The 14931-nt window shown below is 46.0% G+C and overlaps 1 protein-coding gene across 1 annotated transcript in view; it reads right to left on the bottom strand.

The window, feature by feature from the left end:
- Positions 1-14723, bottom strand: part of LOC119432602 (protein O-mannosyl-transferase TMTC1-like) — a 101263-nt gene extending 86540 nt beyond the window's left edge. The window contains exon 1 of the mRNA XM_037699763.2: positions 13182-14723. Coding sequence (XP_037555691.1) covers positions 13182-13882 — 701 coding nt within the window. The 5' untranslated portion in view covers positions 13883-14723. The remainder of the gene's footprint in view (positions 1-13181) is intronic.
- Positions 14724-14931: the final 208 nt, after the last annotated feature.

Below are 14931 nucleotides of genomic sequence, written 5' to 3' on the forward strand. Positions count from 1 at the left end.
TGTAGACTTCTGCAGTTGCACGTTGGCTCAACATGCACTAAAGCCTAGAGCAAAGTCTGACTTCGTCTCTCTGCTAATAGATTTTTCATGCACAAAAATGGACAACTGGTGCCTGAGCACTGGGATAAATGTTTTCCTTGAAAAAAGAACGTCGAAGTAAAGCAAAACAAGGGGAAATTGCGAGGCGCTATAGGCCACAAAGGTATTTGGGCTGTGAAATGCCATTTCGCCATATTTTCGAAAGACGGTGTTTAGTTTACTTTAGTGCGAGTACGAGACTTTTGGCGTGCTACTGGGTAGACACGCATAGGCCTGTTGTTGTAAACACACGTTGCCCGGTCGAACGCCAAATTACCGCTTCTATTGAATATCATTAGTGCGCTGGACCAATTTCGCTTACTGATAACCTCTTGTGCGTATTGTGCAGATTGTCGCTGCCTCTCAAAAAATAAAAAGATATATAAAATATGAAACACATCAGCTACACTCCCAGGCGTCTTTTTCACAGATAGTTAATATAGCAATTAAATGAAAGCATCACTACGTGCTTGGGTAAGTTTTTCGAAAAAATCCTGAAACCATTGCGTTTTTTTTTTCGTGCAAAAGTAAGCGCAGACTCACAAAGCTTTCCTTTTTTATTAATTGCGTGTTCAGGAGAGGTGGGCATCATGCGTGATGTCCGCTGCTACTACTCTTAGGCGAATAGTAATTACAAAAGTTGTCCGGCTAAAAGAAACAAACGAGCGAGTAACTAACATTGCTAGGCCGGCTAAAACAGACCCAGAAAAGAGATAAAATATTATATAACAGGCAAACATACGTTCCAAAGCGCTAATGGAGAGTTCTCATCTAGTTGAAACTGGGGCTAGCTACCTCACGACACAGAAATTGCGCAGCAAGGTAACGTTAATAATGAATATAGACTGAATATGAATATAGACATAATAATGAATATAGACAAGTGACAATCCCTTAGTCACTTGTAATTACAAGCGAAGCTTGTCTATTTCTATAGCCTGAATTAACTCCCGCGTCTGTTCGCAGAAACTGTCATCATCAGCAATGGCTCGAGCATCGTCGCCTTCTTCCACAGCTTGTACGTTGGTGCTCCTCGGCGCAACCGCGAGAACGCGCTCGTGTCATTTCTCCCGCGTTCGTTGTCGTCTTCTTCCCCAGCTGGCTTCGATGCCGCTCATCACTCCGGCGTGGAATTTCGCTTCTCTTCTGTCATCGTAATGGGGAGGCCGCGTTTGCGGGGGTATGAACCGTTGGTTAAGGGGGTATGAACCATTCATTGTCTCACGTGACGCATAGATTTAATTTTGACGCAATTCAATTTCGAAGAATCGCAAGTGGCAATGGCGGGCAAGTGCTGCTAACCACGCCGCCGAGCAAACTCGAAACATCAAACGCAAGCGTTTGTGGTTCGACAACTTGTTCCTCATCAATGTGATCCGCTTCGACGAGAAGCGACACAATGCCTTGGAAGTGTTCAATGAACATTACGCTACTAGTGGAGAATATATTCATAAATTTAAAGTTTGCGTTACGTGTAGGGTACCTTTAATCAAGGAAAAATTGCCTACGTTCAGCGCTCTGAACGGGTCCGTACACCCTCCATTTGTTGTGACAGAGTGGAAGGGCCGACTAAATTTTTTAGTTGTAGGGGTAGCCAGGCTCTCCCTTGAAATACAGTATACTATACAATATACCATACAATACAATACAAATTCCAGCAATTCATGGAATACAAAAGTAAAGAAAGAAAAGAAAGTAGAAGAATGAGATTTAGTGAGGGCTTTCTATTCCATTCCAGGAATTTATGTGAAGTGCTACATTTGCCATGCAGTCAAGGTGCCGATCGGGATGCTAACCAAGAGGTGGCGTAAGTACCAAAGTTCATCGTCAAATATTATTTGTGCATACAGACGAAGATCAAATTCCAAGCTGTTTTTCCAATAGGAGTCCTCCACACTTTACATTACAAACTCATCCCTGACTTAAGAGCGCGTGCTTTCTTCCCTATTCTCACTGCCCACTACATAATTTGTCGCCAATCCTATATTGGGAATGAGTACGAGAAAGATCAATGTAGTTCAGAACTTTCACCCATGCAGTGTATATCTCCCGCTGACCTTATTCTGCCTCTATGTCAAATTGTCAGCCACGTCGGGAAGCCGAAAGGGAAAGAAAGAAACATTTTCCGCTAGCGTATCGCTATTGTATCCCTCTGCATCCTGCTATGTTTCTCGGTAAAGAACCACTTTTTGACAGCAACGCAGTCCTCGCATTCTTGAAAGATGTTGTGCTACATGTTATTAGCCCAATAAGTTCATAGCGCATGCTCTCTCGAGAGGATGTTGCTGTGCTAGTTTTTATAGCACATGCCTCCAGGCCCTTGTGTTTCAAGAGCTCTGTTTAGGCACTTGTGCTTCTGGCTAATTTTCGCATCTTTAATATTTTGTAAGTCGTATCATTCCTTCACAATGCATTGTTCATGCCCATAGTACATATACTTAGTCATTGCCATAATCTTATTACGGATAGATTTTAACGCACTTTACAGCGACTGTTTTTAGGCCCATTTACAGCCATGTCACATCTGATGTTCATATAGTCCACTATTCATGTACCACTAAGCCATTACCATCGTCTTGGCGCTCTTTGGCCACATCTGGCCCTTGCGCCAATAAACCACAATCATCATCATCATCATCATCATCATCAAATTGTCAGCCACAAATAACTAATCTACGTTTTTCTTTCACGAAGTATTTGCGGATTCTGGACTCGGTGTTATGAACACCAAAATACTACGTTTTGAAAAGCCGTTTAATTTCGCTGCAATAAATTCGCACCAATCACAGGAACCTGAGAACCATATTGCAATTTACGGGTTCAAACCGCGATAACACCTGAACTGAAATCAAACGACACTCCAATTGCCGTTCATTCGAAAACTACTCGCTGAAGAATTGAGCAGATAAAAGGCCCAACCGGCAACGAAATTTTACTTTAGCTAAATTTGTTATGAGTAGTATAACACCACTAAATCAATCTTGGAAAAGCCGCTGGGCTGGTAATTGCGTAGTTTTCTCGTTAGCAACCTTTAAACAGCGCCTAAGCATACGACGTGGGCGTCTGGTTGTTGCTGCTATGACGTGAGTGCCAACATGAAGCCTTCGAGATATCTTACAGCCCGGAGGTCATTATCTCGGAGGTAATGCTCAGGACCCGCGTGCTTCAGGTCATGCGTCACTGCCGGAAAGCCGTAATGGCGCCTATTTTTCACAGTTTCGCAATTAAAGAACGGCCATTCTTGCGAGCTGTTCGTGAAGCTACCACTCGTATTTCAACCGTCAAATATTTACAGAAATCTCCTCTATGTCTACACTATCTTAAACTAGGCTTCGTACGCGGTCCAAAGTATTATTCCAGTTGACAATTAAGAGCTGGTGAATACGTAGTTGCAGGTTTATCATTATTAACTGTTGTCCATTCCTAATGTTTTGCAACTTCACATCTCAGTACCGAACATTCGTTACTCACCCCTGCAAAGCTGCGGGGCGATGGACCAGAGAGTTTCCACTTTCGGGCCTATACGCGTACGTTCGCACATTCTTGCTGCAGCATTGAAGCAGCCGTGGTACCGATCAATAAACGTGCACGTGAACTTGCGTGCAAAAGGTTATCCGGCATTTTACTCCCGAGTTACTAATGCAATCCGCGGAGTCCACCAGGATACACAATTTTAGCTAACGGGTAGACGGCTTCCCTCTCGTTACCAGACGCCGCTGAGGGGCACATTTCTGTGCGTTTCTCGCGTTCTTCTTTTTCCCCCGCGGCTGCGGGCAACCACGCCCTTGGAAATGGACTTCGCTTCGCGTGAGGTTGTTCGCGTGTGTACAGACATAACCCTAGACGCACGACAGCCAGACCGTAGCCGATGATCTCTGTGTGTGGGGCTCTGCGCAAGCTGTTTCCGTTATACGGTGCAGCATGGCGTGAGCCTGCAGCTTTTCTCACCTGATATATACGTGAAAGTGGTAAGAATTTTGAGGTGCATTTTCTCACTTGAGCGAGGTTCTTCCGATATCTGTGTATTGTGGTCATTGCCTCTGTTGATATTTTTTTTTATTTGTAGATCAGTTGGCTATGGTTTTGCGCTGTTGAACATGCGTTCGCAGCTTGCGCTAGGTCACGCGGCCACCGCGTCCGGATAGGGGTGACATGTGAAAGTGTTCGCGTACCGTGCAATAGGCACACATTAAAGAACTTCAGGATGCCCCACTATGGTGTGTCTCGTATCAGATCGTTCATGTAGCACAAGTAACCACAAAAAATTGTTTATTTTCCTTTCTTTACTGTGCTCACGAGTGCTTCGTGTGCAGTTGCTTGCATGCTTTAGGCAGTTAACATAGAGAATTAGAATTTTCAGGGGAAAGACGTTATACGGTAATCAGTGCTAATATAAGATAAGCTGCATTATTGATGAGCTTTGGTTGATAAAGTAGGCATGAAAGACAGATCTTCTAATTACCTTTCATTGATTACATACCGATAACGTTCGGAGCCTATTTTTTTCTAGCCTAAAGCTTTGCTTTTGTTGATAAAATATGCATCAAATGCAGAGCTTGTAATTGCCTTTCATTGATTACATACAGATAGCCTTTGGAATTAATTGTTTTTCCCGCCTTAAACTGGTTTAAAAGCATATCTGTTTCAGAAACGACGCTTGCCCAACACTTTATAGAGTTCTAACAAAATGCGAGAAATAACCGGCGGGCTCTACCCTCCAGTACTTATTGGTCCCAATTACTTGAATTGATGACATTGAATTCATTTGTTGAGGTAAAGGATTTAGCTAAGAAAAAAAATGCCAAATTATCTACGTTACTAATAAAATTTTACTTCCGGAAACGCGTTCTTATAATATATTGCTTTGTATTTGCGTTCATATACCGCGAACTTCTTTTTTTTTCACTACACCTTGTGTGTTTCTTTATTGATGACGATTTACTGTTCTTAGTATGCGCGTAACAATATGGAGTGCCTAATATGCATGACTGTCGTTATTGATACCATGTGTTGTCAACGCGTCGCAAGAAAGGTATATGCTGCTAATAACGTTTTTCTTCCGTTGTAATGTAAACACTTTCTGTATTGCGGCGTAGAGGAAACAAGTGAGGCGCCGGGACCTCGTCAGGCGGTTATCTTTTCGTCCCGAAAATCCGACGAACACTCAGAGGATCTATACTAACGAGCAAGATAAAACTGCGCATGAACCGTATGTCATGTCGGAACCTACCAACACTCAACAGTTTTGAAGAGGTTCAGTATAGCTTGGAGAGATTACTCCTCTTAATTTCTTCAAGACAACCATCATTCGACTGCGCGACTAATGTGGATAATAATCTCGCCTTCGCTTACTTAATTAACTGTCGCTGTAACAGCTGTGCAGAAAACAGCGCCCACCAGGGAGGACAAATCAGTTTAAGATAAACATAGCTGGCAAATTCACGGCCCGCGTATACCAAGAGAGCTCCGACCAACTAAAAGATCCGCAGCGAAATTACAGTCAGTTGGAGAACAGTGCTTAAGGCAGCGTAAAGTAAGTCGGCGCTGCTGGCGATTTAAAGCTATATATAGCCACCCTCGGTGTCTCGTTCTGTTCTGTATTAGATGAATCCAGCGACCTCTAGCCGATCCGAGTGTGCGGAAGAAATGCGACAAAAATATTCCCTAGTGCTGATTGCTTTCAAAAAAAAAAAAAGACAGCGAAACAGCGCGACGTAATTTCCAGACGCTAGCAGAGTATCTGGCAAAAGGCCTCACGGTTAACTTTTACGGAAAAAACAGAAAAAAAAGAAGTAAAAACGAAAACTACTTGAAATAAAAGCAGACGCACACACCAAACTGCGAAGGCCTACTTTTTCGACATAGGATAGCAGCGTGTTTTTTGTCACTTCGTTTTGAAACCGATAGACGTCGTTTCCGCCACAGAGGAACGACTTCGGAGTCTCCTGTAATCCTCAGAAGATCTTACAGAGATCGAGAAAAATCGCCTCTCTTTTTACGCGCAGATACATTGTAGCTTCTACTGCTCTAGAAATCTTGTCCAGCGAGCGACATTTACCGAAGAGCGGGAACGCTCTATAAATTGCCTCAATGAGCCACCACTTTGTGCAGCCTGTATAGCGCTACACGCCGGGAGCAATGGGCCACCAATATTGCGCTCCGTTGTGGTCCACACTGTCGGCGTTCAGTAAACCATTAAGGAAATGGGCTGCACAAGGGCTGGCGAATGCTTTCGTTTTATTTTGCTTTTTAGATGAAACACTTATAGGTGAGTGTGACATCGTGACTTTTGGGAGAAAGGTGAAGTTATAGATGGGATTGACATTTATTCACGAATATTTATTACACTCAATTGCATCGCTTATTCTATCGCGGTCTGCTTACCCGGCGTTTATGTACGTCTTACGATCAGTAACCGTCGCGAGCTTCCAAAATGCACGAGAGATGTGCTAGAGGAGGAAAGAGAAGGAAGCGGGCTATACGTAGAGAAGCATGGGAGCTTAGGAAAAGGAGGAAATTTGGCGAGCCTGCCAGGATTGATACGGCCCAGTCACCGATACTCGGGAGTTGTAAAGATGGAATGGGAACGTTTGGCGGCGGTAGCGAAGGATTTAAATATGTCGAAGGAGGAGACGATGGCGTTTTTTGAATACACGCAGCAAGAAAAAGAAAAAGAATACGAACGAGAGCGCGAGAAGCACGAACGAGCACGCGCGGAGCAGGAACAACAGCGCAAAAGTGAAAAAGAAATTTTAGAGTTGAAGATTAGACTGGCGGAGATGAACGCCAGGTCTCGCAAGGGGTCGATTGTCCCTAGTACGGCGTCATCCGACTCTACTTCGCCCAGACCAAAGCAGATTTGCCCCAGGAAGTTAATGGCTCCATTTGACGAGCGTAGAGATGATTTAGATGCGTACTTGCATCGCTCGCTTTGAAAGAATAGCGGTCGGGCAAGGCTGGGCAAGGAATGAGTGAGCTAGCGCCTTAAGCCTGTGTCTAGTTGGTGAGGCTTTAAGTGTGTTTGGACGGATGCCCGCCGAAGAGAGCTTAGACTATGACAAGGTGAAAAACACTTTATTACAAAGATTCCGGCTAACTGCTGAGGGCTTCCGCGAAAAGTTCAGGTCATGCAAGCCGGAAGACGCGGAAACTGGAAAACAGTTTGCATGTAGATTAACAAACTACTTTGAGAGATGGATGGAGTTGTCAGAGGCCGACAAGACATACGAAGGGGTGCGAGACAAGGTCGTAGGAGAGGAATTTCTCGCCAGGTGCAGCGACAGTCTGGCGGTATTCCTCAAAGAGAGGAAATTAAAAACAGTAGAGGAAATGGCGGCGCATTCAGATCAGTTCGTAGAGGCGCAGGGACTAAGGAATTTAGGAAAGAGTAGCAAGGACGCGCCAATGGCAGCAGTAGGGGAGACGAGGAATCGGGGCCCCATGAACAGGCAAGGGACGCCCCAAAGATGTTTTCTTTGTAACCGGCTGGGACATATAGCAATGAACTGTCGGGCGAAGGATAGTAGACGTGGTCCACCAGTGGTTTGCCAGCTATGTCCAAAGAGAGGGCATGGAGCGCACGAATGCAGATCAGGATACGCAGACAAAGCTGCATGTATGATGAAAAGTAAAGAGGGTGAGCCGCCATATTGGCGGCTCACATCAATCCATCAATCCTTGGAAAGGGGTGTGTGACCTCAACCCGAAGGTACCCCCACCTCAAAGGTGCTTGGGGCGCCACATGGGAAATGACCGCCATGGGAGCGGCCCAGACACCACTTTTTTTCCGTGATCATGTTGGTTTCGACGGGAATTCAGGGCGCAGGCTCCTTTCCCAAGCGTATCACCCCTGAAGGAAGCCGAACGCCAGGCCGGGGTACGCTTGTACCCTTTTGAACCAGTGGGTGCCCGGCGGCGGTGAGAATCGAACCCACAGCCTCCCGCAGCCGAGGCGGGCGTTCTACCACTAGGCCACGGCTGCGGGAGGCTGTGGGTTCGATTCCCACCGCCGCCGGGCACCCACTGGTTCAAAAGGGTACAAGCGTACCCCGGCCTGGCGTTCGGCTTCCTTCAGGGGTGATACGCTTGGGAAAGGAGCCTGCGCCCAGGCTCCTTTCCCAAGCACAATCACCCACCAAATGCGTAGTAAACCCGACCGTGCTAATATTTGAACCTAATGAGTGCAAAGAGTTTTGTTTCTTTCACGAGAACCCTTAGCATCTTCTTCGCTTTGCCATTCAATAGTGACGTTTGGATTGTGTGAGGCTGTAGCAATCCGGACCTTCCTCATTGTAACTTGCATCGTCAGCTATAGTGCGGGTAAGTGCAACTGTTTTTTTTTTTCTATGGCTCTCTCGATTTAGCAACAAGGAGTGCATGTCACTGCTGTGCATGTCGTCGGCATTGTTTCACCAACAGGTACGGACAATCGTATGCCTCACATTAGAGCTTTTCCTTTCCAGGTAGAAACAGCTAGTTCTTATTTTCTTTATTTTTGCATGCGCAAAGAGAAAAATGACGGAAAAAACTATTAGTACAACTATTTCTTTTGAGACTCATTCCGAAAAGTACTTCTAGTTTTCGAGAAAAAGGCATTCTTTCGCCGTAATTTGACACACATGACAAACTCATCTAAGACATACCTGCTGATCATCATTAAGCAGAGTCAAAAGGCACATATATACGCCACATTTCCCCACACACATGAGCAACTACAAGCTGTTTAATTACGTGGATGTAGATTGTGCGTGACATCTAATCAAGAAGGCGCAGTTGTCGCCGTTAGAAAGGCTTTTCATTGGTCGGTTGGCTTCACTAATAAGTTTGCGGTAATAAGGCCGCCATCGTAATAAGATCCAAAACTGGCCAGTGCCGTATTTGCCGCACTATAGGTTGGCAGGCCTATATTTACATTTCAGGACATTCTCCGGTCCTTATTTTCCGACTGATGCGCCTTTCTAGAAGCCCGGTGCATTTTCACCGCCTTTGGTAGTTTTGTCTAATTCTTTATTCACAACTTGGTAAGCAGTCATTTACGAACAGGGGGGAAGCTTTTCGTCTTTCTTAAGGACCCTTCTGTATTGGTTGGGACCCTGCGCAAGTCATTTATTTATTGTCATTGTTTGTTGTTGTCTGTTTTGATAAGCGGCACTTGCCAGTAGGCCTTAACTTTAGCGGGTTTTTTGAGGGCAGTTCGTCGCGCAGTATTCAAAAAGCAGATCAAGGCTTTCGTGAGCTACAGCGGTTCGTAGGTACAGGCGACTAACAAGTGTGGCAGCAAACGGTATCATTTGCGCAGTTCGCGAGCCAGCGACAAACTTTCTTCACGAATGAAAATCTTAGTTAACTTCGTTCCGTATAATCTTTGAAGACGCATAATACGAACCAGCACCCATCGAATAAGTTGCATTGGCAACAGCTGCTTACTTATGGACACGCTTGACGAAGATTCCCAATCTGTGAAGTAATCACGGCTTTGTGGCGAAAAAGTACAGACGTCAACGGCTTTGACATCTGGAAGGAATACAATGAAAAACTTAAAAAAAAGATGAATTCCGTTCTTGTGTAGTTTGAACATTTCATATCACAATAATAAAACCAACCGATATGCATAAGCGCCGATAATGACTTCATTCATACGGGCTGTTGTTGTCTGTAACACAAAAACCTACATCACTTCTGCACCTGCTGAAGCTTTCGAGGTTGTAGAGCGTGCTTCTTCCGAATTGGTTGGGTGTTCGAAACGGCGTGCTTCCGAAGCACCGTTTCGATTTTTTTACTTAATTCACATGCGAAATCTGTGTTTTGCGCTCAAAGGCATACAACAAACAGTGTGAAGTCATCGACCATGTCGCAGTAATGTTCATTGCTTCAGTAAAAAAGATATAGATGCACGATTAAAGCGCGATTGTTTTGGGCGATTGACAAGTCGTCCGAAGCAATAAAAAGATAGAGGGTGGGGGATGTGACAAAACGCAGAAAACTTTCTGAGCATTCCCACAGACTCTCGAATTGAGGGATCGAATCGAGAAAGATTTTCGTTACTAACAGTTGTCTTCACTAATCCTGTGCCCAGCTTCAAAATTGGCTTGCATATGCTATTGAACGCGCTTTTAGCTCAAGAACCTATTTGCTACCTGTACTAGTGAAAGCATCCGACGTATCTATTTACCGACTGTAAGCAAAAGCGGTGCAAAATTTTTTTCCTGCTTTTTTTTTGTCTTTATTTTTTTTCCCAAGCAACCAACATCCCGCAAACGTTTGGCTGCCCAACTGTCAATCTCGGAACATATTTTGTTTCAGGACGAGTCCAATATTTTCTTTCTAGAGTCGGTGATGCGTCTTCATCTTTTACTCGCCTCTCGCCTCTTCGTCGATAGGCCAAACAGAGAGCCGACGTAAGCAAAATGAGACGTGCGCCTGGTAGTCTCCCGGTTTTCCCGCAACCTTTTCCCACTACGCGAGCAAAATGTAAAGTTCCTCTACGCCGCGTGCCTGACGTGACTGGCCAGCTGCTGCGGGTCATTACGCGCGCAAAGGGCGCTTCGGCAGTTTTCCTTTTCCCGCGCTTTCTTTCAGCACTTCTTTCGCTTGTGCAAAGCAAACTGGTATAGAATAAAGGCGAAAGGTTAAGCGCCCTATCGAACGCCAGCCGACGCGCGCGGGTGCGCGAAGAAAACGGAACCCGCATTTGCAATTCATATGGGGAAGAAGGCTTTTCGCCTACCGAGTTCCCGGTGCATAGTTTGCAACACTGTGGCTAAACTTCCAGAGGGAGGCCAACACTATAAAAGCGAGAGTCTAAAAAAATTCGCACAGCGCTGTCGCTCAGTGAGCGTGAAGATATTTCAACCGAAGAGCTTGTGTGTATCGCTGAACTTTATGCACCGATTGTCGGCTCATTGACTGCCACCCAAAGCAGAGATATTTATGGCACTGTCATACCGAGCGATTTTGAACATTGCCCCTTCGGCAATCTCTTGAACTTCACCGCCATACACCAGCGTAACTTAATGGGCGGAATTTTCAAGCACACATGCACACACATATATAGCTGTGGCTAAGAAAATCACGCTGGCCTCTATAGTATAGTGAAGAAATTGAGAGTACGATGTACGTTGGATTTGCACAGTATATTTTGCAAACGTTTCGGCTAGTGGGCCAGCCTTTGTCAAAGGCAAAACCTGTGTTAAGCACCAGCACCAGTCCAGCACCAGTACCAGCCATGTTAAGTCCATGGACTTTAACAAAGGCTGCTGGTCCACCAGCCCAAACAGCAAAATATACTGTGCAAATCCAACGTAGGTCGTGCTTTCTTTTTCTTCATTATATTTAAAGGCTGCCCATTACCTTACGCTAGGGTATTGCGGTGAAGTACCACAAATTGTGTAAGGGGTAATTTCAATATTCTTGGAAATGGGGTACTTGCATCATATTTCCATAATGTTTTTGAGAGCAGTACATGCGTGTTAGCACCTTCTGCAAGTCGCTACGTACTAATAAATTGTAGAGCTATGTATACCTTTATAAGTATATTTTACACCTCAGAAAGCTTTATTTGGAAATTATAAGATACCGCAATTTCTTGCTAGTGTTTCTGAAGTGCATGGTCAATGCATTTAACTATACGACCGTTTTCATATTCCCTTTGTCATAATATCACAACTGAAAGACGTTGTTCAGGAGTGTTATTTTTGCTTTTGTAAGTTCGCATTCGCAAACTCCCATCATTTTTTTCGCGAAGGTATCTTTTTTTTAAGACTCCAGACTGTCAAACTACCAAATTACATTATTCACATTTCTTCACGACGATAAATGTGGGTGCCGTTCTTCTTTGACCATTGGCTTCGCTTTTTATGCTACCTTATCTGATTTTTTAAAAGTTATTCACGTATGAGGTAGCATCTTCATAAATGTTTTGGGCGAGATATCTGAGCGCATCTAAATGGGGTTTATATGCGCTGAACGAAGTAACTTCGCTGGCCACATTGTTAGTCGGTATGTTCGTATGCTCGAATCTCTAGGGTTTGTACAAGCGAACTCCTACGTAATTCCACTGAATATGGGACCATTACATTTTTACTGGAAATCGGCAATCGTAAACGCGCGTATTAGCTATACGTCTGGGCAAGGGTAAGGGGTGAATGGCGGCAACAAACACGTTCCAGAAAAAAATGATTAAGTAATGAGTTAGTTGTAGCGCTTCAAATTTTTGCACAATGCAATATCGTCTTGTAGAACGTACGTGTATGCGCCTGCTTTGTGACTGAATTATTTCACTTTCGCTAAACAATGGTGCACATTGCATACACAATGAGTACATAATTGTATACAGAATATAACGTCATACACGATGAGTGTACTAAGAAATTTGTGTATTCCTGTAGAAGGGAACGTAATACTAAATCCGGTTGGTTCCCCTTTTTTTTTTATAAAAGCACACTCGCTACTATTTCGTTAATGGTGAAACTAATCGTAACACAAGAAGATGCTTCCCCTGTCACACTAGTAATAAAATGTGCCTTGTAAATTAGAGATTCTTGTTGCTACTTCTGGTCCTATCAAGATGGTAAGAAGGCTACCTTTTTATTCTGTTGTGCATTATGCACCCTTAAGCAATGGTAAAGTAAATTAAATGTGCTTGTGGGCTTGTTCTGACGTCTCCTACCACTAAGCAGTACCGTGGAAAAAAAGAAATGCTCACAAGAAAGTGTTATTAAGAAGGATTAAGAGGAGCCCCTGATACGGAGCTCATAATAAGGACATAAACTACGCGTAAATGAATTCGGTGGCGCCCGCTTCTCTTGACCACCAGCCTTCTAGGCTGATAACAATCTGTTTAGGCCAGCACAAAACGATGGTCGCAGGTTGAAGTGCTCAAATGTGTGCGAAAAGTTATGAGCATTTTATGAAGCTTTGATGTATGCCACAGCGGGAATTTTTTCGCCTAATTGGTTTTTCGTGTTTAGCACAAAATCTCGCTGTCTCAGCAACAGCACTGTCTCATCTAAGCATTGCCTTACTGCCACACCAGCTTTCGAAGGAGCAACACGCCAATGCGAACAAAATTTCAATTTCTAGTGTTTCTGAGCGCCCGTACTCACCTGAAGCTGAGCACTGTGAGGGGCCGGTACGACTTATGGCTCCGGGGATCGGCCATCGGTCGACCCCAGAAGTCGTTCATCCAAAGCGACGACGGTGACGACGGCGCGTGTCGCCTGTTCTCACCGGTGACATCGGGGTTCCCAACCACCGCCACCATATCGTCGTGCACGAAATCGCCATCCAGCGAGTTCATGTAACACAGCACAGCCACGACACCGGCACACACAGCGGGCATCCACGCGGCACCGGTCGGACACCACTTCCGTCCAACACCGTAGTCCACACACGTCGTCGGTACTTTGGCGGCTACACAGTCGACACCGTCCCGCCGCTTTTGCTGGGGATGTTGGCGTCGATGGCAATGGGATGACGCCTGCCGCTGCTCCTCTGCTGGAACTGCGCTCGAACTGGCTTCTAGGTTCGCAGGACGTTCGAAGTAAGAACGTGTCCTCGAAGCTACGGACGCGCACATGACACCAAACGAGTCGGTCAACGCGCGCACTCTGCCTGCACCGCACGCTGCTTTGCACCGGCGAATTTTGCAAGGTGCGTCTCGATGGCAGCCTTTCCGCTCGCCATTCACTTGACTCGGTGTTCCCTTTGCGCCCACCGTCGTGGCGGACGCACCTCCAGAAGATTCAAGGTATGCGTGGAGCAGGGTCGGTCCCGCGCCTCCGGCTAGCCAGCCTCCTACAGCCATAGTCTAGTGCCACACAACAAACACAGTTGGGAATGGTAAAAACACCTCCACACGCAGATATCGCAGTCTTGGTCCATATGCTCTCTTCAACAGAGCTCCGTAGTCAATGAACTGCACACACACCGCGGAGCCGGACGCGCTGTGGACGATTCGGCACTTCCGAAGCACGTGCAGAGTAGGACGGCTCACTAGCGTCCGCTAGAGCGCGTCTAGGAGTATTTCCGCTCGCGACCGCTGTCTCCTTCGATGCTCTCGCCGACGTAACATCATAATCCGCGGTAAATCTGTGCGAAAGGTGCGATGCTTGGACAGTCAAGTAGTCGACAAATACGAGACGGCGACGTTGACCTGCCTCCGTTTGCGGATGCGAGCAGCGGCCGCATGCTCTGCACGCCAACTGCTCACACTGTGGCCTGTTTAACAGTTGAGAAGAAAGGGGAAAAATAACATTAATAACAACATGGAATTATCCCGAGACTACCCGTACATCTATCGACACGCCGTCAATGTCCCTCAGAGTGTCGTCTACACATTACATGGGCCGCTGGCAAGGTGCTGAGACCGTTCGGTGAATCGCGTGTTGGGACGCTAGTTCCGCTGAAACTACATCTCCAGGGTTCCGCACTACTCTGATGACCAGCCGACGGGACGGTGATACTTAAAACTGAGACAGGAACATTCGGGGACAATGTTCGTATAGAGGAAAATATTCAGGTTGAGAGGAGGGCACACGGCGTGATAGAGAGGATACAGAATTCTTACGCGTGCGTGACCGTGCCGGACCTTGCGCGCGAAACGAGCTAGCGGTCCAGCGTCTGATCTGGCACTGCCAAAAGACCGAGGAGAATCTGGCTGACACGACGAAACGGAGCACCCCTGGCGGCACTGCGCATTGACTGTGGAGGAGAGGCGACGGCGCAGCGTTCGCGTTTGAGGGGGTCCCGTTGGGGGCTCCGGAATGTGCCGCCATCTATCGGTCGGTAGAGAAGCCAGCTGCGCAGGTGCCGTAAAATCCCGCTTGTTGGGTGCACGGACTTTGAGGCGCTGGC

Source organism: Dermacentor silvarum, chromosome 11 (assembly GCF_013339745.2).
Source record: "Dermacentor silvarum isolate Dsil-2018 chromosome 11, BIME_Dsil_1.4, whole genome shotgun sequence".
Taxonomy (NCBI): Eukaryota; Metazoa; Arthropoda; class Arachnida; order Ixodida; family Ixodidae; genus Dermacentor; species Dermacentor silvarum.